General features: G+C 43.4%; 1 protein-coding gene across 1 annotated transcript in view; it reads right to left on the bottom strand.

Annotated features, from left to right (window-relative positions):
* The window catches only part of DNAH14 (dynein axonemal heavy chain 14), a 182,189-nt gene that overhangs the window by 117,664 nt on the left and 42,292 nt on the right, over positions 1-22,233 (bottom strand). The window contains exons 15-21 of the mRNA XM_069726485.1: positions 19,132-19,295; positions 18,142-18,489; positions 11,493-11,834; positions 9,501-9,903; positions 9,206-9,396; positions 5,977-6,225; positions 2,810-2,931 (exon numbers count right to left, since the gene is read on the bottom strand). Coding sequence (XP_069582586.1) covers positions 2,810-2,931; positions 5,977-6,225; positions 9,206-9,396; positions 9,501-9,903; positions 11,493-11,834; positions 18,142-18,489; positions 19,132-19,295 — 1,819 coding nt within the window. The remainder of the gene's footprint in view (positions 1-2,809; positions 2,932-5,976; positions 6,226-9,205; positions 9,397-9,500; positions 9,904-11,492; positions 11,835-18,141; positions 18,490-19,131; positions 19,296-22,233) is intronic.

Here is a 22,233-nt window from a genome sequence, read left to right as displayed (position 1 = left end):
TCCCCTGATTTGCGGCGGGTGCTGCAGAAATTTCAGGCTGATAGACCTGACCGTTGTCCAGCGGAGAAACTGTTTGTCCCGGATAGATGGACTAGTAGAGTTATTTCTGAGGTTCATTGTTCGGTGTTAGCTGGTCATCCTGGAATCTTTGGTACCAGAGATTTGGTGGCTAGATCCATTTGGTGGCCTTCCTTGTCACGGGATGTGCGTTCTTTTGTGCAGTCCTGTGGGACTTGTGCTCGGGCTAAGCCCTGCTGTTCTCATGCCAGTGGGTTGCTTTTACCCTTGCCGGTCCCGAAGAGGCCCTGGACGCATATTTCCATGGATTTTATTTCAGATCTCCCTGTCTCTCAAAGGATGTCGGTCATCTGGGTGGTTTGTGATCGCTTCTCTAAGATGGTCCATTTGGTACCCTTGTCTAAATTGCCTTCCTCCTCTGATTTGGTGCCATTGTTTTTCCAGCATGTAGTTCGTTTGCATGGCATTCCGGAGAACATCGTCTCGGACAGAGGTTCCCAGTTTGTTTCGAGGTTTTGGCGGTCCTTTTGTGCTAAGATGGGCATTGATTTGTCTTTTTCTTCGGCTTTCCATCCTCAGACAAATGGCCAAACCGAACGAACCAATCAGACTTTGGAGACATATCTGAGATGCTTTGTTTCTGCTGATCAGCATGATTGGGTGTCCTTCTTGCCTTTGGCTGAGTTCGCCCTTAATAATCGGGCCAGCTCGGCTACTTTGGTTTCGCCTTTTTTCTGTAATTCTGGTTTCCATCCTCGTTTTTCTTCAGGGCAGGTTGAGCCTTCGGACTGTCCTGGTGTGGATTCTGTGGTGGACAGATTGCAGCAAATTTGGACTCACGTAGTGGACAATTTGACATTGTCCCCGGAGAAGGCTCAACGTTTCGCTAACCGCCGTCGCTGTGTTGGTCCCCGACTTCGTGTTGGGGATTTGGTTTGGTTGTCGTCTCGTTATGTTCCTATGAAGGTTTCCTCTCCTAAGTTTAAGCCTCGTTTCATTGGTTCTTATAAGATTTCTAAAGTTCTCAATCCTGTGTCATTTCGTTTGGCCCTTCCAGCTTCTTTTGCCATCCATAATGTGTTCCATAGGTCGTTATAGCGGAGATATGTGACGCCTATGGTTCCCTCCGTTGACCCTCCTGCCCCGGTGTTGGTTGAGGGGGAGTTGGAGTATGTGGTGGAGAAGATTTTGGATTCTCGTATTTCGAGACGGAAACTCCAGTACCTGGTCAAGTGGAAGGGTTATGGTCAGGAAGATAATTCCTGGGTTGTTGCCTCTGATGTTCATGCTGCTGATCTGGTTCGTGCCTTTCATTTGGCTCGTCCTGATCGGCCTGGGGGCTCTGGTGAGGGTTCGGTGACCCCTCCTCAAGGGGGGGGTACTGTTGTGAATTCTGTTATCGAACTCCCTCCTGTGGTCATGAATGGTACTTCGGCGAGTTCTGTCCATGGACTCCCTCTGGTGGCTGTGAGTGGAGCTGCTGGTTCTGAGGTTCCTTCCACAGGTGACCTAGTTTATTCTTTGGCTGGCTGCTCTATTTAACTCCACTCAGATCGTTACTCCATGCCAGCTGTCAATGTTCTAGTACTGGTTCAGTTCGCTCTTGGATCTTCCTGGTGACCTGTCTACTCCAGCAGAAGCTAAGTCCCTGCTAGTTTATTTGTTGTTCTTTGTTTTCTTGTCCAGCTTGCTATCATGATTTTGCCTTGCTAGCTGGAAGCTCTGGGAGGCAGAGTGGCACCTCTGCACCGTGAGTCGGTGCGGGGGTCTTTTTGCACACTCTGCGAGGTCTTTTTGTAGTTTTTTGTGCTGACCGCAAAGATACCTTTCCTATCCTCAGTCTGTTTAGTAAGTCTGGCCTCCCTTTGCTGAAACTTGTTTCATTCCTGTGTTTGTGACTTTCATCTTAACTCACAGTCAATATTTGTGGGGGGCTGCCTTTTTCTTTGGGGAATTTCTCTGAGGCAAGGTAGGCTTTATTTTCTATCTCTAGGGCTAGTTAGCTCTTAGGCTGAGAAGAGGCGTCTAGGCAGAGTTAGGTACGCTCCACGGGTATTCTAGTGTGTGTGATAGGATTAGGGGTTGCGGTCAGCAGAGCTCCCACTTCCCAGAGCTTGTCCTGTGTTAGTTTAACCATCAGGTCATTCCGGGTGCTCCTAACCACCAGGTCCATAACAGGAACACTGTCTCTTTAAGATCTTCACTGGTTTATTATATATGCGGCATAAAGTATGGTGAAGTAAAATTAAACAAGGCCCTTTGGGTAAAAAAACAAACAAAAACAAAACAAAGTGGTAACACACAACATAGGTCTTTTGGTAGAGGGGATCCGCCGGCTCAGGATTAGCAAAAACACACGGCTCAGGTTAGTACAAACATGAACACTTTTCTGGAGTTACACTCTCCAGACACACTGAACATGGAATGCCTCAGTAGGAAAAGTATTTAAACCCCAGAACACCCTGGCATGGAGATAAGGTGGACACCCTCCCACCCGTTCTATGGTTGTCCACAAAAACCCAGCCCTTATAATGTCCGATTAATCCCTCTCAACACATAGTGTGGAGCAAATGTCTGGGTTTCAAATCACTGAAGCTAATAGCCTCAGTGAAACGTATCTCCCCTCCAGCTCATTGTCAGTGACTTTGTATCTTAAAATATATATATATATTGACAATTTTAATACAACAATTATTCTGCAATATATTGGGATCAACAGCATAATCAATAAGTCCCGGTCCCGACATGATAACAGGAGCTTGGCCTCATGATCCTCGTCTCCTGTCTGTACCTCTGGATGTCGGACGCCAGGAATATCTGCTCCAGGTACAGCCAGCTTCTCTGGCACGTCATCCATTCCTCCACGGTACGCGAGAAGAGATTCAGCTTTCTGTCCCATTCATCAACTGTATTCTGCAGTGAGAAGACATTATTTCCAGCCTTTATTTATCAATTATGCGCATTGTTTTCATTTAACCCCTTCCCGACGTGTCCATTTTCCATGTTTGCACTTTTGTTATTTTTTTTCCTCCTTTTCTTCCAAGGTCCATAACTTATTTATTTTAACGCCGACATCACTATACGAGAGCTCAGGAGGCTTTTTTTTTTTTGCAGGTCGAGTTGTGTTTTTGAGTCACAACATTCACTTTAACATATGATGTACTAAAAAAACTAGGAAAATAAATCTAAAAAGTGCAGTGCAATCATGAAACCCCCCCCCCCTTCAATTCCACCATTGATTTTTGGGCTTCACTTTTTCCGTATTCATGGTGCGGTAAAAATCACCTTCTAATATAATCCACCCCCCAATCAGCAAGATTTCAGTGTTCACGATTCAAACTTTTTTTTTCAAAACTTTTTAAAGAACTTTTTTTTATTTTTTTATTTTATTTGGGGATTTGAACCTGTGAAGTCTTCACGGAATCACCAAAATGGGGTGGGGGAAGGAGGGTCTTCAGTAGCCCCCCCGCACCTCATAGGCCCCCCGGGATTGTGTCAGAAGGGGAGGGTGAGCAATAGATGGCACTGTCAGAGCCTGAGGGCAGAGTAACGCTGGCACCACACAGTGCGGCTGCTGCATGCCGTGCAGAGTGTGAACGCGGCCTTATACCTGCCGATCCTGAGCACTGCTGTCGGCGGTGTTATAATAACATGGACCCGTTATACCGGAGCGGGCACTTCTAGAAGGCGAAACTGTGTCTTGTGACGGGGGCACTAACTGCTCTTTACCAGAGATCTTAAAAAGTAGATAATCAGCTCATTTCTCCTAGGGAACATCTGCATTTCTGCACTAATGGTAAAAAAAGTTAAAAATTCCAGTGTGGGGTAAAACCATAATTATAGAATTATATTATGTGTTACATTAAAAGCCTCATTAATACGTAACACGTCCCAAAACGCGCAGGAGTAATGAGCAAAGGCGCCGCAAAATGTTCCGGTCAGCAATAATCCTCAGAAAGGGAAAGAGAAAGAACAAAGGAAAGAATGGAAGAGAGGGAGGGAGAAATAGAGAGAGAGAAAGAAAGAGAAAAGAGAAAGAAAGAGACAGAGAGATAAAGAGAGACAGAGAGAAAGACAGAAAGAATAAAAGAGAAGAGAGACAGACAGAGAAGGAAAGAGAAAAAGAAAAAAAGAAAAAAAAAAGAGAGGAAAAAAGAGAAAAAGAGAGGAAGGAAGGAAGAATGAAAGAAAAAAGATAAAGTGAAAAAAGAGGAAGAGAGAGAGAGAAAGAAAAAAAATAAAAGAGAAAGAAAGAAGAAAGAAAAAAGAGAGACAGAGAGAAAGAATAAAGAAAGAAATAGAGGACGAAAGAAAGAAAGAGGTAGGAAGAAAGAAAGAAAGAAAGAAAGAAAGAAAGAAAGAAAGAAAGAAAGAAAGAAAGAAAGAAAGAAAGAAAGAAAGAAAGAAAGAAAGAAAGAAAGAAAGAAAGAAAGAGAAAAATATAAAGTGAAAAAAAGAGGAAGAGAGAAAGAAAAAATAAAAGAGAAAGAAAGTGAAGAGAGAAAAAGAGAAAAAAGGAAAAAGAATGAAATAGAGAGAGAAAGAGGAAGGAAAAAAGAGAGAAAAAAATAAAAAGAGAAAGAAAGAAGAAAGATACAAAGAGATAGAAAGAGAGAAAGAAAAAAATAAAGAGAGCAAGAACAAATTAAAGGGAGAAAGAATAAAAGAGAGAGTGAAAGAAAGGGAAAAAAGAAAGGAAGAAATAAATAATGAAAAAGAGTAAAGGTATTAAAAGGTACCAGTATATTCCTCCCTTTAAGCATTAAATGGGTATTCCAGATCACAGTGGATAGGTGGAAATTCAGATTGGATACACCTACATCCGATGTGTACAGGAAAATCTGCATAGTCCCTAACTGGACCCTGGGCCCTCCCTATGGACCCCCGAGCTGCCAGTAAATAACCCATCAGGTTCCCATGTTTATTTTCCCGTGCGCAACCGGCCTCTTCATTAAAGGACCTCAGGTTTTCTGGCAGGGGAAGAATAAAGGGTGAACTGGGGCACGTGTCTGGAGATTTCCGGGGTCTCATCTGTGAGCCCCAGACACTGATCTGACAGGCCCTATACTGGGGTGGGGGGTAAGGTTATTATACTGGAGAAGCCCCCTTATCCTCCTCCCGACTGAAGCATCGCAGAGAATTATACAAGAGCTCAAACCATTGTAGGATCAAGTCCCCTTAGGGGAACGATTAAAAGTTGTGTAAGAAACAATTACAAAACGAAAAAAAAGCCTAATTAGAAGCAATATTTAAAAATATAAAATGATTGCACCCATACGGTAAATGGCAGAAAGAATAAACTTTTTTTCAAAAAGCGACAATTGGATTTTTAGGATCACATCACCTCCGGCCACCCCAAAAAATTGAAAAAAAAAAAGGATGAAATATTGCATGTACTAATACCAATTAAAATTACAGCGCATTCTGAAAAAAAAATAAAACAAAACAAAACTTCATCCAGCTCCGTTGCATAAAAAAAAGTATTGATTTTATAAATTGGTGACTATTTTTTCTGAGTCTATTAAAAGATGTAAAATAATTAAAAAAAAACTGTAGACATTTGTTACTGCCATAATCGAAATAACTTGGTGCCAGGAAATTTTTACTGCACAGTGTAAACTGCAGCAGCATTTAAAAAAATAAAATAAAATAAAAATATAAAATCCTATAACTCGCAATGTAAAAATAAAAAATCCTACTACTTGTCATGTAAAAAAACAAGCATAAAAAGTCCCAAATAATAATAATATTAATAATAATAATAATATTATTATAAGTTATGGCTCTTGAAAAAGGGAAGGAAAAAAGTGCAAACATGAAAATTGTCTTTTTTTCTAGGTTTTTGTTTTTTTAAATATTTCGTTTAATATTTATTTTCCCCTTATGACATAATACTCATTATGATTTATTGTATCACGTTTTCAACTTTTGTTTTAAAATATCAAATGGAAATGTCACCTTTATGGGCGCGCAGTAGCGCGAGCCTTTCACGGTGGAGAGGATGACCTGACATTCCTCCAGCTGAGCCGTTACGTCCTCCGCCGATGCGATAATCAGGATTTCGGAAAGTTCAGTCTTGTGCGCGGTCAGCCTGAAGTCAGTCGTGCTCCACAGGCCGATGACTTTGCTCAGCATGCCCTCCAGGGTCGCCTCGTTTGTGGCCGTCGTAGAGATGTCAATGATGATTTTATCTTTATGCTGAAATATCTGGGGGAAAAAAAAAAGAGTTTAGATTACATACAGTTAGTGTAGCGTGTGGGGGAAGGCAATATGGGCTGTTGCCCAAGGTGCCAAGTTCTATGGGGGCACAACATTTTGGACGATTTCCTCTGTCCCCATTGTCAAATGGTCCAGGAGGACATCCAATGCAGAAGGAGTTCGTACAGGCACAAAGCCAGGACAGGTGGAGGAGTAAAGCAGCTGCTTAGTTTACAGTCCCTATGCAGAGTGCAGCAGCTGAGATGAGTTTGCGCTCTGCATAGGCAGCATTTGAGAGGACAGATGCTGAGTGGCTAATGAATCATCTCCATTGCAACCCACTTAATTCCTGGCATGCCGGTACTCCCCCGATCCTCGGCTGGTTTCTGTTTACCGGGATTCATCAATGACAAGATTTGCAAGTATGCAAAAAGTGCAGCGACTGAGGCAGGAAAGTGTCAACGCTGCTGCAGCCAGTGATGGGCTGCACTGGTTACATCAACGCGTGAAAAGAAGCCTCGGAGAGTAGGAAAGTGTCAGCGTCAGAGCAGAAAGGGATTATAAGACTGTTAGTATTTCTGACAGTTGTTAGGTTTTTGTGATGGGGTTAGATAAACCCTTTAAGGGCCCGTCTTCAGAGAAACAGGCAGTTCAAGTAGTGGAAAATATTATATTACTAATGGGATAAGCAGTGAATGATAAGAACTTCCACTATAATAATCCTAGATCAAGAGATATTAAGTCTGGCATCCAGCTGAAAAGGACACTGTGCTTAGCATCTAGCTGAAAAGGACAATTCAGGGTAGCATTGCGATTTCCCATCTAACTCGCTGCAGGAGTCCGACTGCTATATACAAGTATTGCAGAGTATTGATTGCAGATTCAAGCACTTGTAAGGAGGATTAAAAAAAATTGTAGAAAAAAAATGTATTTTTTTAATATATAAAAGAAAATAAATAAGTTTAAATCCCACCCTTTGCCTTTTCATCCACAATTAAAATAAAAATAATCTAAAATAATTAGGCAAAAATTAAAAAAAAACATTAAGGAGGTAAACTAAAAATTAAAATTTTGCAGAAAAAAAGCTTTTATACAAAATATAAAATAAAAAATATATAAAGAAAATTGATGCCTCTTGGAAGGCGAGGAGGAATGCAAAATGCAGCCCCCATCTTTGGACATTTCGGTGTTGTTGTTTTTTTTCATACATTTTTTATATCCACGGCAAAAGTAATTGGAAAAAAAATTCTCCGAGCTCGTGGGTTTCGCTGACATTAATTTGGTGACTTGTGTCTTGAGGCTGCACATAATTTCGGATGTGACATTCAATAATCTATTTTTCGTTCTGGGCTTATTTTCATCAACAGGATGGGGGATTATTTATAGAAGGAGGCGCCGCAGCATTTCTGGGATAATGATATGAATGAGTGTAAAGTCCTGAAATGTTCTGACCGGCCGCAGCGCGTGCGATTAGCAGGAAATTAGTAATTAGCTCAGGGGATCTGTGACGAATGGTAAAAGCGGCTTTATAATGAGCAATTCTGGACGTCTGGGGCGAGGAATAGCAATGATTTCCGAAATTCTCAGGTTTATTTTTAACAGGATTTCCGAATTAAAGCACCTTCTACGACACAAAATGGAGCATAAATTAGGGAGTCAAATTTTGGGGTAAAATAACAGCCAGCCACACAATGTTATACAGAATAAACATGGCGCCATATGGATTACAGTGGCAGAAATAACTCAAGTTGCGCCAATACAAAATGCTATCCCATTGATACTTTAATAAATGAGCGCCATATTCTGCAAAATAGTGTCTGACGTGCACATAGGCTGCATCACGTCTCCTATACTTCCTGGTCATGTGACCGGATTTAAAGGAATTCTCCACAGAAAACCATTGGGTATTGGCAATGTAAGTTTGCTTCTTGTACCCGTATGTCTACCATGTGATAACCTGGAACCACATGGACTCCGTATGAAATCTTTCAGGTTCCCTATGTTACTCGCATGTCCTGGCTCAAGGGCCGAGTGTCGCGTCCTCCGTCCTGTTCTGCCAGGACTCTCTGATCATCTGTGCTCCTGGGACATTCAGGTAGTTGACATCATGCTATTATCGAATACTGCATTCCTGTTTCTACTTTACTCTACTGCATCAGTTCTACATCATTGTGCTAACTCTGCTACACTGTACCAAACGCAGTCTGATGCCTTACTTCCACATCATTGCGTCAACTTTGCTATGTTGTTAGGCCACTGTGCCACATCAAAGGGCTAACTCTGCCACGTCACTGGGCCAACACGGCCACGTCACTGGGCCAACACGGCCACATTACTGGGCCAACACGGCCACATTACTGGACCAACACGGCCACGTCACTGGGCCAACACAGCCACGTCACTGGGCCAACACAGCCACGTCAATGGCCCAACACAGCCACATCAATGGGTCAACTCCGAAACGTCAATGGGCCAACTCTGACATGTCAATGGGCCAACTCTGAAACGTCAATGGGCCAACTCTGAAACGTCAATGGGCCAACTCTACTTCTTTGCTAAGTTACTCTTTTACATCAGGTTTCCAACTCTAAATCATCATTGTAACAACTCAGCAGCTTTGTTACATCAGCTCTGCTTTCTCAGTCTTCATTGATCCCGATCTGCTTCATCACTGTCCGTACTGCTCAACAACTGTTCTTCCAGATCAGTGGCTACGAGAATCTACTTCTCCAGGTGAGACATACAGTAACACCCCATAGTTATATTCCTCCCTTTCAATTTCTACACAAGTGAATGAACAGAACAGCGGATGTGCGTCCATCTCTACATGCCCGGTGTTGAGGTAGAGGTCCATTCCTCAGATAGATATGGGTCCCAGAGGTAGAAGGTGTGTCTAACAGGCATTTAAGGCGTATCCCATGGACGAGATTGGACAGCCCCTTTAATACAGGAGAGTTTTATACAGTATCGATAAATCCACAATATTTACCCTAAGTTCCAGAAGATTTCCCAAGGTGAAGTTCTTATCTTTGGTTATCATACGGCCAATTGTGAAGTGTATAGTGTCCCAATGCCTGGCTTGAAGACAAGGATTTCGTAAAGCCACCATAATGGGTAAACTCTGCTTAAAATCTGTAATGGATTGTTTCAGACCCGTTACAACATCATTTGGTGGCAAACCTACATTTTTCAAACAAAAACAGTAGGGACAAAAAAAAAAAAATCAGGATGGGGGGGTCAGAATATTTTTTCCTCATGAGCTCTGGTCACATCACGTTCCTTACCTTTTTCAAGCATAAACAAGGTATGGCTGAATCGATTGACATCTCGCTGAATGAAATCCACATTGAGGTTCTCAAAGGAGGTTTGCCTCCACTCCGTGGACAATCTCCCCCATTCTTCCTTGGACTCCCAAAGAAGCTTCCTCAAGCTCAGGTCGCATTCGGTCTCAGAGAGCTCGGTGTTGAGCATTTGGGTGGTGATGGCGTTTCCGAAGTTCTTCTGTAATATCAGGGCGTCTACTAACCTGGCCTTCATTTGTGTCATAGAGCTACCAAACCGTTCCTGGTAGCTGGAATAACATCGAGCCTTGTTGGCGATGACCTCAAACTCTTCCAAAAGGCTGACGATGACTTCAATGGCTTCCAGTGGAAATGTGTCCGTCTCTAGAAGTATCGGGTTCTTCACCTAGAAATACATGAGTGAGAACCTGTCAACTGGGTTTCCCGTGCTAAACTGCTGGCACCCTTTCGCTTGCGGGCCTGTACACGTGCCAAGACTCTCTTTGGTGCCCTCTGCCAACCCCAATAATCCTGTTCTTTGTCCTGTGATTAATATGGATGACGTTTCCCGTGACAAGATGAAGCCATGTGCCATAGTGAAATGTAGGAGACATCATCCGCATTAATTACAGTTAGACCGGCTTGGCGAATGCACTGTGGGTGGTCTGCACCCAATGGGGTCTGCACCCAAAAGCTATAGCATATTTTTTATATAGTTGTATTAGGATGGGATGTCAGGAATTTGGGAAAGACACCCCAGCAGTCGAAGACGATGGACTTGAAAGACTACCAGGATCTGACCAATGCTTGCAGATGGATTCAGTTCTGGCAACATAACCACAAACTACTCACCCCTGTGGAGAGCTGGGAGTGCAAGGGAGAAATAATTATTATCCACCGAAATAGTACGCTTTGTCTTTAGCTACATGGGTCTGTGGTGATAATATATCTTTACAGAAGTCAGTTCTCCATTACTCTGTTGGAGAGCTAAGAATCTCTTATATGAGCCACCACTAGGGGGAGCTCACTGAAGACAGATTTGTTATTGAGCTCACTGGCAGCTATAAACCTCTCTATACAGTGAGCTCGCACTAGTGTCGGCTACTGAAGCCAAAATTTTATTGTGAAATCTACAGTGGTGTATTGGGAAGGAGAGGGTTCAGAACTATGTATTACAAAAACAGAACTTTAACCTTTGACTTACTTAAACATTTAATTCACTTAATAAATCAGCACAGAATTTTAGATCTGACGGTGAACATAAAATTTAAAGGGAATATGTCCCCTGCAATAAATATGTAGTTTTCTTACCTGGTGTAAATGACGCTGTTCTCCTGAATCCGGCGCTGGTTTTCTTTTGTTCCTGACCCTCTCCATTCCTGAGATACGGCCTCCTCTTCCCTATACACTAATCTAGTATTTTACGCTAAGTGGGCGTGGTCCTCAACTCTTCCCTGTGGGCGTATCCTTGATGACCACACCCCTTTCGCTTAACGGACTAAATTTATATACAGTATAGAGGAGGCCGTATCTCAGGAACAGAGAGGCGCAGAAACAAAAGAAAAACGACCACGGATTCAGGAGAACAGCGGCATCTATGTGAAAACAAAAATACATATTTATGGCAAGTGACAGGTCCTTTTTAAGTTTTATTTAGATTCCTGGATTCAAACTAATGGCTCTCCAGCAGAACAAAAATATAACTACCACCATGACAGGTGGAGAGCTATAGGCTGTAGACCACCGATTTAGGGAGACCGCCGAATATAGGTCCAACTTTCTAATTTGAGTTTCCCTAAACCTGATAACTTTGGCAGTAGCTTCTTGCATTTGCTCGACATCATCTTGCTAACCTTAATTATCCTACTTACACTTTCCAACTATAATCTGCTTAAAACGAAGCCTGTCATTTCCAAAAAGAGCTCGCATGCAAAACTAGAACCACGCTGAGCAGCGAGAAGACACAGGAACGCGAGAGTAAGTCGGGAAACCTACTTTGATCTTGAACTCCATTAATTGAAAGTGCAGGTTTGAGATGTACTTGTCCAAATCCCCGCTGAACTTAACAATGTCTTCATCCTTTTTAGCTTCGCAGAACAGAACCGCTGATTTCAGCTGCTGGAAGCTGGGAATGAGACTTTGATAGAGAGCAGTTTCCTCTGAGGGAATACGGATGCCGTAGTCTTTGGCGATGGAGTACAGCTGGATCACAGTGTTGTATTGTCGCTCCAGGGATGGCAGCTCAGAAGATATCTGTCCAAGGAACGTCAGGTGCTCCACGAACTCCTCCACGTGCATCAACTCCACATTCAGTCTTTGTAGAGATTTGTGTATGACCTGAGAGAACAGGATTGTCAACTAGGCAGTTGAGGTTAGAGTGCCAACATAATGGAAAATTGTTGTGTAACAAACCAAACCATATAGTATCAAACAATTTAATAATACAATACACAAGTAATCATACAGTGTGGTGCCAAAATAATACCATAATATAGTGCTATGCTATATGGTGCCAAATAATGTAATACTGTGTACAAGTAATTATTCAATCCATAGGTGATGACTACATTGAAGCATGGTGGTGGCCTAATGATGCCTGCAGTGAAGCGTGGTGGAGGCCTAATGAAGCATGGTGGTGGCTCAGTGATGCCTACAGTGAAGCATGGAATGGGCTCAATGATATCTACAGTAAAGCACAGTGGGGGCTCAATGATGCCTACAGTAAAACATGGCCTTCGCTCAGTGATGCCTATAGTAAAGCACAGCAGTGGCTAGGTGATGACTACAGTGAAGCATAGCTAGAGCGGTTGATGCCTACAGTGAAGCAAAGTGATGGCTCATTGTTGCCTACAGTTAAGCATTGCGGTAGCTCGGTGATGCCTATACTGAAGCCTGGCGGGGCATAGTGATATCTACAGTGAAGCACGGTGGGGGCTAAGTGATGCTTACAGTGAAGCATGGGGTGACACAGTTATATCTACGGTGAAGCATGGCGGGGGCTTGGTAATGCCTACAGTGAAGCATGGTGGTGGCTTAATGATACCTAAAGTCAAGCACAGTGGTGATGCAGTGATGTCTACAGTCATGCACGGCGGTGCCTCAATGATGCCTACAGTAAAATACGGCTGTGGCTCTGTGATGCCTGCAGTGAAGCATGATGGTGGCTCAGTGATGTCTACAGTGAAGCCGGGCGAAAAACTCAAGGAGAGTTTTTATTTAAAATAAAGGAGTTTACTCTGGGTTTGTCTTTATTACATTTGACTATGGTGTTAGTAATCTTCATTACTAACCCCTGGGCTTCATGTCAGCTGACATCAACCCCAATACTATTACCCCACTTGCCACCTCACCAGTGCAAGTGGAAAGACCGGCGGCTAAGCGCCAGAATAGGCGCATCTAATGGATACTCCATACTGACATTCTTAGTCTGGGAGTAGGTCAATATCCATGGCCCCTTCCTAGGCTATTAATCAGCCCGCAGCTGTCTTCCATGCCTTTTCAGGTTATTAATAAGAGGGGACCTCATTTTTTGGGGGGGGGTAAACACCCCTTCTTAAAACAAGTAAAGGCTAAGTAGACAGCTGTGAGCTGATATTTATAGCCTGGGAAGCTCCATGTTAACTACTCCTTTCCCAGACTATAAGCATCAGCCCCCAGCTGCCGGCTTTCCTTAAGCTGGTTAAGAAAAATATGTGGGACCCCACACCATTTTGTCATTAATTTAATTATTAGCTAAATACATGTAAAATAAGCTACACATGCAAAGCACTGATTATATATCTCAATTACATTTTTCACCTATCTATCTATATCTGTGTATAAGATTGTTTTATTAGTTAGTAAACTAGCTTGAAATGACATAGAATTTGGACCGATTTTATTTACGTTAATGAGTGTGAGCCCCAAGGTTGCTAATATATAAGCCAAGGGGAATAAAATATGTTTCTAAAGAATTCCGGGCTTTATGTTGACATCATATGGTGGCACCCAGAATGCCCACGGCTGGTCATCCAATTTAAGGTCTGGGAGTGGACCTCAAAAGGAGTGCGCCAGACGTGCAGAAAAACAGAAGGAAGTGGACGTGGCAGAAGAAGGACACAGAGCCCAGTACCGGAGCCAGGACAGGTGAGTAATAACTGGGTAACCACACCACTGAGCTTGAAGAAAAGAAGGATAACGCCAAAGTGGTAGCAACTTCCGTTTAAGACGTGACTGCCTAAATCTGCATCTATATACGATCCTCTGCAGATACAAGGCCTTGAAAAAAAGAGGAGATCGGCCGCTCTCTAACCTAACCCCTGACAGGCTGGATAGATCCTTGGGATCCAAAAGGACTGATAGAAACCAAGAAACATTACGAAGCGAAATTTGACTATTGTGGCCCAAAATTAAAAGAGTCCTTTCTAGTAGTCTCATCCCAGCACAGAAAAGAGTTTCTGCATGAAAGGCCAGTCCAATTTACAGTTCCATCCTGCAAAACCTCACTGCTTTCTCTTCATCTGGATACTCCTCGTTAGGAGTATTCTCCCATAATTATCTGATGCCCCGCCCCTTCCCATTAGAGGCCACACCTCTTCCTATTAAAGTCCCCGCTCCTGCGACACAATACTGACCCGGAACGACTCCATTCATTCCAGAACTGCCCGTTGTCATTGTTGTCAGCACTATGCATTGTGTAAACCCCCAGAGAAGATACACAGCCGGTCAATATAGGTAAAAGCTTCCCTTGTCCTTCATCTGACTCTATAACCAGCATACTTTTATCATTTATATGTGTCATCCTTCACAAAGAACCAAATGATTTGGGAATTTGAAATCAGTGACGTCAAGATTTCATCATGTGGGAGGTCAAGGAATTGGGGCGCGGAGAAGAGCGAAATGTAAGTTGGGGATGCAAAAAACAAGGCAAAAAGAATTGGTCAGGGCTTAAAAAATGTAGTCTGTGCCCAAAACACTTGCCTCCAAGTTGGCAAGTATGTGCTTAAGACATTTGCCTATCTATAAAGTACAAGTTGGTATTAGCGATTAATATTGCAATCCGCAGTGGTGTCAACGTGAGCCAAGATGGTTCACTTGTTTGGTGGTCAAGGTGGCCGCTGTCCTCTTGTTGGCTAAACCCTAGGTGTGCGAGGTGGGTGGAGCAGAAACACTGATGGGCAGTGTGAAGCATGACTGCCCACGTCTCACTACACCAGTGGTCCCCAACTCCAGGCCTCGAGGGCCGCCAACAGTGCCTGGAGTTGGGGACCACTGCGCTACACCATCACGTGGGCATGCTCTGGAGAATACTGGAGCAGGGGGAATGTAGGGGTGACCCACATAACCCAAAGTTGTAGATCAGAAGTGATTAGAGCTGGGCAGCTGACATCAAAATTTTTATAAAAGCTCCCCAAGAAGTAAAATGGATGTTGGAAAGATCCATGTCTGTATCCATGTATATCACATGTCCGGAAGAAGAAGATGACCCCTATCTCCGTACACTGCGATGGTCGGTTGAGTTATACCCACCAGTCTCTAACATCAGCCATCTCTTAGAATTTAAGTGCTTAGATTCGGTATGGAGGTTCCTAGCATCAAGTTATGGGTGCCTATGGATAGCATGTTGGTTCAGACAGCTAGACTTAAAGGGGTTGTCCGGGACTTTAACATAGATGGCGTATGCTGGTCTAATTGGCGGGGGGGGGACATCCAACAACCCCGGCAATCAGTTGTTCCTGGTGTTGGTGGCGACTGGAATTATTCAGTATTGGAGGTGCACAGCTCCATCGATAAAATAGTGGCCACGGCCAGGTACTGCACGTCCGCCCCCTATTGATTTGGTTTCAAAAGGGTGCAGTACCTGGCTGCGGCCACTATACAGTTGATGGAGCTGTGCTGTGCCGCTGCGGACATCAGGAACAGCTGATTGGATCGGGTGGCCCTGATCAGACATTGATGACCGATCTTAAAAATAGGCCGTCAATGTAAAAGTCACTGACAACCCCTTCAATACTAATATTTTGCAGTGCATTGTACAAGTGAGAAAGCGATCACAGGTTCAGCTCACTAAGGAACATTTAATATGAAATAATAAATAAAAAAAAAAAATATGTTAAAACTCTCCCCTCTGCTTTTTCCATTCCGAAAACAAAAAAATAAGCATATTTGGTATTTTTCATCTGTATTAGTCCAATCTTCCAAAATATAAAATTATTCTTCCTATACCATAAACACATAAAAAAAAAAGGTCTGAGTTGACTCCTTTCGACCCCCCTCCCCTCCCCCCCCCCCCCCCCGACCAAAAGAAAAAAAATCCAAAAATCATATGTACCCCAAAATGGTACGAAGAAAAAAAAAAATGACAAGCCCTCACAAAGCTCCATCAACAGAATTAAAAAAAGAAAAAGAAGTTGTGGGTCTCAAGGAAAAAAATAAAGTTTAGAATTTTGTTTTTTTAAAGCGTTAATCATATTGACCTGCGGAATAAAGTTACTGGAAAAAAATGTAACTCAAGAAACAATGGTGGAATTACAGGGTTTTTATTTTGACAATTTCAGCTGATTTGGATTTTTTCCCCCATTGACCAGTATAGGGTCAAATGAATGGGGTCATCCAAAAACTACAATTAATTCCGAAAAAAAAAAATCCCATAATGTATACCGAGCAGGAAATAAAGTTAATGCAATTACGGGAAGATTGCGAATACTTCAGTCGTTGATTATAGGCTGGATGCATTATTCATCGCCTCGAGAATCCGGCGCCCTCCAATATATGATAATACCGCGAACATATTCCGCTCCGCCACAAATCAGCAGACGGCGCACAGCGCAGAATTAGCCACTTGGGAGAAGATTGCAGGAAACTTGATGAAGGAGACAAACGATTTCTTAAGTATTAATAAGAAGTTTGAATTGTTTCATAATGTCTATAATCCCGGACCGATGAGTGCAGGGAACGTCTATAGAGGCGCGACCAAACTTGCACGTTTTTTTTTTGTTTGTTTTTCATTTTATATTTTAAGTAGCTATAAAAAAAAAACTTCAGAAAAAAAAAATTCTGTTGCAAGTTTCTGAGATTTGTAACTTTTTCTTTGCATTCTGAGCTGTACATTTTAGCTACATAAGACATTTTGATATCTTTTTATTCCAATTTTTTAATTGGTTAGACCCTCCCCCCCCCCCAAAAAAAAAAGGCAATTCTTTTCATTCTTTTTTTTTTTTCGATGTTCAACATACAGTCTACAGAATTTAGCATTTTGTTTTCCAGTGGTTTGAATTGAATTTTTAATGATTATACTAAATAATGTTTAAAGTGATAAAATATAAAAGACGAAAGAAGGGCGGGAAAAGGTGAAGGGTAAATAGGGGGAAAGGAAGGAAGGTAGACTTTAATAGGGAATATGGGAAATTCATTTTAATTACCGTACATTTTTACATCTTCAGACATGACATTGTTATGGTTTTTTTTGTTTTTTGTTTTTTTTTTTACATTTTTTATTTATTTTTTTTTAAATGGGAGAAAAACGGGATGATTTAACCTTTAGGTCTGATCCAGGGGTCTTAATTAATTCTGGGATCTGGTCTGGGGGTCTGAATTAATTTAGGGGTCTGGTCTTGGGGTCTGAAATAATTTAGGGGTCTGTTCTTGGGGTCTGAAATAATTTAGGGGTCTGGAATGGGGGTCTGAATTAATATAGAGGTCTGGTCTGTAGGGATGAATTAGTTTATGGGGTCTGAATTAATTTAGGGGTTTGGTTTGGGGGTCTGAATTAACTTAGGGGTTTGGTCTGGGGGTCTGAATGAATTTAGGGGCTTGGTCTGGGTGTTTGAATTAACTTAGGGATCTAGCCTGGGGGGCTGAAATTAATTTAGGGGTCTGGTCTGGGAGCCAGAGATAATCTAGGAGTCTGGTCTGGGGGTCTGAATAAATTTAGGGGCCTGGTCTGGGGCTTTGTCTGATATTTCAGGCTCATACTGTAGCTGCAGATTGTTTTATACAATCCCAAGCAATTTGGGGCAGATCCCGGTCGAAAATGGGTGAAGGTTATGGAAACTTTGCCCAAAAGTGAATGTTCTTGCTCAGCCCCTGCGGTTCTTTTAATTCCCCCTATTGAGTCCAGTCCCGGAGGTTGCACATGCTCAGTAGCTCACTCCCGCGCATTGGATCCTCTTGAGCACAGGAGTGGTTCCTGCTACTGGACAACCCAGCCGATAAGAATACAAATGTAATATCGATTTCTGTAAAATCAAGCATACTTTAAAAGGGAATACTGCAAAAAAAACAAGCCCTTTTAAAAATGGAGTTGGCACAGCAATCAGCTTATTGTCACTGATCCGGCTTCCTGGGTGATCAGGTGCTATCGCGAGGGAAGATTTGTTACGGGTACATGCAGCACCGCTTGGTAGCCAGTCACATGGACCCCCGGCTATGGGGACATTATGGATGGGCATGTGAATTGTGGACATGGCGGGTAGGCGATACTTTGCATTTGTAGCGCAGTCCCGTTTCTGGCTGCTGGCAGCCACCACTAGAGGGCGCAGAGGAGCTTGGTGCATACAATTAATACATTGAAATCCAAGTGATTAATATGATACCAGAAGCTATGGACTATGGATGAACAGAACTAAAAATCAGGAAAAAAAAAATGGGGCACAGCTCTACTTACCTCCAGTAGCTGGATATTATTGGTGTACGCCATCGCAGGCAGAGAGGTGTGAATGATATCTACAACTGTGCTCAGGTGCTGTAGACACGCCGTCCGAAAGTCTCCGCTCTTCACTTTGATATTGAGGACTCTTCTCTCGGTGTCCATGTGCTGACACTCCTGCGTGAAGCCCTTCATCGTGGCCAGGATGCTCCGATAGTCCTCCGGGGGCAGCTCCGTCTGGGCGCTGCTTATCTTCCCTTTTACGTTCTCCGCTGTCCCCACCATGGCGCAGAATCTGGTGAAATGACTGCTGTACCGCTCCACTTCCTCCATGGAGAATTTCATGACAGACACTACACCTCTCACCTGTAAATTATTAGCAGGAACATCATCGGTTAACGCAGGATTCCTATGCTCCACTGCTTACTTACCTTTTCAGGAACTCACATTGCCCATCCCAGTGCCGGATTCACAGCGACATTGCTCAGTACTACTGTATGAAATCAGTCCTTCATGATTCTGCTTTCTTGTATCTAACTCAAGTGTTGGATTCCCAAGTACTCTGCTCAGTACTAAAATATGATGTATTCTATGTAGATGACTTCAAGAAAGTGTTCTATCTCAACCCAAGCTGTTGCACTGCACAATACTTAAGGTTGCTGCTTTATAGTAAGTATTTTTTTAAACTCACACCACTGCTGGATTAACAGCTACACTGCTCAGTACTGCTGTATAATGTCCTCCATGCTGGTACTACTACAAGAGAGCAGAGATCCCTCATGTTTGTGATTACAGCTAGTCTCCATCAACTATCTCAGTGACAACTGAAAATTAGAGATACAGTCCGCAGAGGAGAAAGCTTGTGAAAATACAGGATATAAGTCGTATAATTAGCAGGTGTAGTATTGTTCCTCATGTACACACATAGACAACAGATTATTCTTAAGTTTGATTTAAAATCCCTACTAATGATATTGTGCAATTCTGTTGGGGGTGAGGGACACGTACCCATCTTTGATAATCTGAATCCGGTCCTAGAAGGAGCTCACAGTTCGGCCAGGTTTTATTTAGCCTCCTTTTTAGCCCTTCGTCAGGACCAGTTTTCTTCTCACGACCTTGCGTAATGAAGAATATTGAGAAAGCGGGATCCTCACTAAGAGCAGAGAGTTTGCCTGCAACATGGTGAAGAAAATACATCAGTACATACTGCTTCTTTAGGTCTACCATCATCCTATTCTCTACTAAGGTCATCTCCATGGAATGAAGGAAGCCAGTATGAAATCCAACGGAGGTCAACCTGCCACAAAATAACATACCTCCTCCAGAAAACTCCACGTCGCAGTCAGCCAGGACAATAAATGCACATACCCAAATATACTGGGCAGGGAGTGGGCACCATCAGAAGACCACAATAAAACTCCTGCTTAAGGCAGATATTAAAATTTCTAACAAAATTCATTCATGTTTTTGGAAAAATATTTATAAAGGAAACCAGGTTCCTTAAAGGGGAAGAACTGGATAAACATCGTCCATTATTGTCAGTCTGAGGATAGGGTAAATGGTAAGATCACTTATTCTCAAGACCTCATGCAGACCAGAAGTCTGCCCTGGAGGAAACAGAAATATGGGCGCTGTTCTTCATTTAATCTGGTAGCAGCATCATGCCCCATTAAGTGCCTGTAGTTTCTCTACTTCTCTCTCTCTCCTTGACTATTGGCATCCAGTGTTTTCGCTGACCTACCACTACTCTTTTGCACCGGATGAACTCCACCTGCCCTAACGTACCGCTAGTCTTCTGCACAGGGTGAACTCCACCTGCCCTAATGTACCGCTAGTCTTCTGCACAGGGTGAACTCCACCTGCCCTAACGTACCGCTAGTCTTCTGCACAGGGTGAACTCCACCTGCCCTAACGTACCGCTAGTCTTCTGCACAGGGTGAACTCCACCTGCCCTAACGTACCACTAGTCTTCTGCACAGGGTGAACTCCACCTGCCCTAATGTACCGCTAGTCTTCTGCACAGGGTGAACTCCACCTGCCCTAACGTACCGCTAGTCTTCTGCACAGGGTGAACTCCATCTGCCCTAACGTACCACTAGTCTTTGATATTAGGTGAACTCCACCTGCCCTAACGTACCGCTAGTCTTTGGTATTAGGTGAACTCCATCTGCCCTAACGTACCGCTAGTCTTTGGTATTAGGTGAACTCCACCTGCCCTAACGTACCACTAGTCTTTGTTATTAGGTGAACTCCATCTGCCCTAACGTACCACTAGTCTTTGGTATTAGGTGAACTCCATCTGCCCTAACGTACCGCTAGTCTTTGGTATTAGGTGAACTCCACCTGCCCTAACATACCGCTAGTCTTTGGTATTAGGTGAACTCCACCTGCCCTAACCTATCGCTAGTCTTCTTCACTGGGGTAAACTCTACCTACTCTGACCTACTGCTAGTCTCCTATATTGGGAGAACTCCACCTGCCCTGACCTCCTGCTAGTAAAGTCTATTTGGCAAAACTCAACCTGCCCTGACATAGTAGTAGTCTACTGCACTGGGTGAAATTCACTTGCCCTAACGGCTACTCTTTTGTATTGGTTGAACGCCATCTGTCCTGATCTACCGCTAGTTTTCTGAATTGGTTGAACTCTCCCATCATTGAACTACCGCTAGTCTTCTGTGCTGGGTGAACTCCACCTATCCAGAGCTCCGCTAGTCTTCTATATTGGGTAAAGGCCACCTGCCCCGACCTACTGCTAGTCTTCTGTGTAGGGTGAACTCCACCTATCCAGAGCTCTGCTAGTCTTCTATATTGGGTAAAGGCCACCTGCCCCGACCTACTGCTAGTCTTCTGTGTAGGGTGAACTCCACCTATCCAAAGCTCTGCTAGTCTTCTATATTGGGTAAAGGCCACCTGCCCTGACCTACTGCTAGTCTTCTGTGTAGGGTGAACTCCACCTATCCTGAGCTCCGCTAGTCTTCTATATTGGGTAAATGCCACCAGTCCCGACCTACTACTAGTCTTCTGTGTAGGGTAAACTCCACCTATCCAGAGCTTTGCTAGTCTTCTATATTGGGTAAAGGCCACCTGCCCCGACCTACTGCTAGTCTTCTGTGTAGGGTGAACTCCACCTATCCTGAGCTCCGCTAGCCTTCTGTAAATTGTAAAGTGCTGCGGAATATGTTGGCGCTATATAAATAAAAATTATTATTATTATTACCTGTCCTCACTTCCCCTAGTCTTCTGTGTAGGGTGAACTCCACCTATCCTGAGCTCCGCTAATCTTCTGTATTGGGTAAATGTCACCTGTCCTCACCTCCCCTAGTCTTCTGTGTAGGGTGAACTCCACCTATCCTGAGCCCTGCTAGTCTTCTGTATTGGGTAAATGCCACCAGTCCCGACCTACTACTAGTCGTCTGTGTAGGGTGAACTCCACCTATCCTGAGCTCCGCTAATCTTCTGTATTGGGTAAATGTCACCTGTCCTCACCTCCCCTAGTCTTCTGTGTAGTGGGAACTCCACCTATCCTGAGCCCTGCTAGTCTTCTGTATTGGGTATATGTCACCTGTCCTCACCTCCCAAAGTCTTCTGTGTAGGGGGAACTCCACCTATCCTGAACTCCGCTAGTCTTCTGTGATGGGTAAATGCCACCTGTCCCTACCTACTGCCAGTCTTCTGTGTAGGGTGAACTCCACCTATCCTGAACTCCGCTAGCCTTCTGTGATGGGTAAATGTCACCTGTCCTCAACCTCCCCTAGTCTTCTGTGTAGGGTGAACTCCACCTATCCTGAGCTCCGCTAGTCTTCTGTGCTTGGTGATCTCCACCTATCCCGACCTACTGTTAATCTTCTGCATTGGGAGAACTTCAGATGTCCTAACCGTCCGGTAATCTTCTACACTGCTCTGACCTACCGCTACTGAATTGATAGAACTCGGCCTGCCATGACACTGGCTTGTCTAACTTGTCTTAACGGGTCTAGCCTTAGCTTTGTGCCTTGAATTTCAACATCTGTCAATGTTGCTAACGGTGAATACTCTAAGGTATTTGCCTGAAAAACTCCGAAATTAGATCCAAATACCTATACAAAGGTGAAAAAAAGAGAATTCATGGTT

Source organism: Ranitomeya imitator, chromosome 5 (genome assembly GCF_032444005.1).
Source record: "Ranitomeya imitator isolate aRanImi1 chromosome 5, aRanImi1.pri, whole genome shotgun sequence".
NCBI classification, from domain to species: Eukaryota; Metazoa; Chordata; class Amphibia; order Anura; family Dendrobatidae; genus Ranitomeya; species Ranitomeya imitator.
This window is presented reverse-complemented; position numbering and strand designations above follow the sequence as displayed.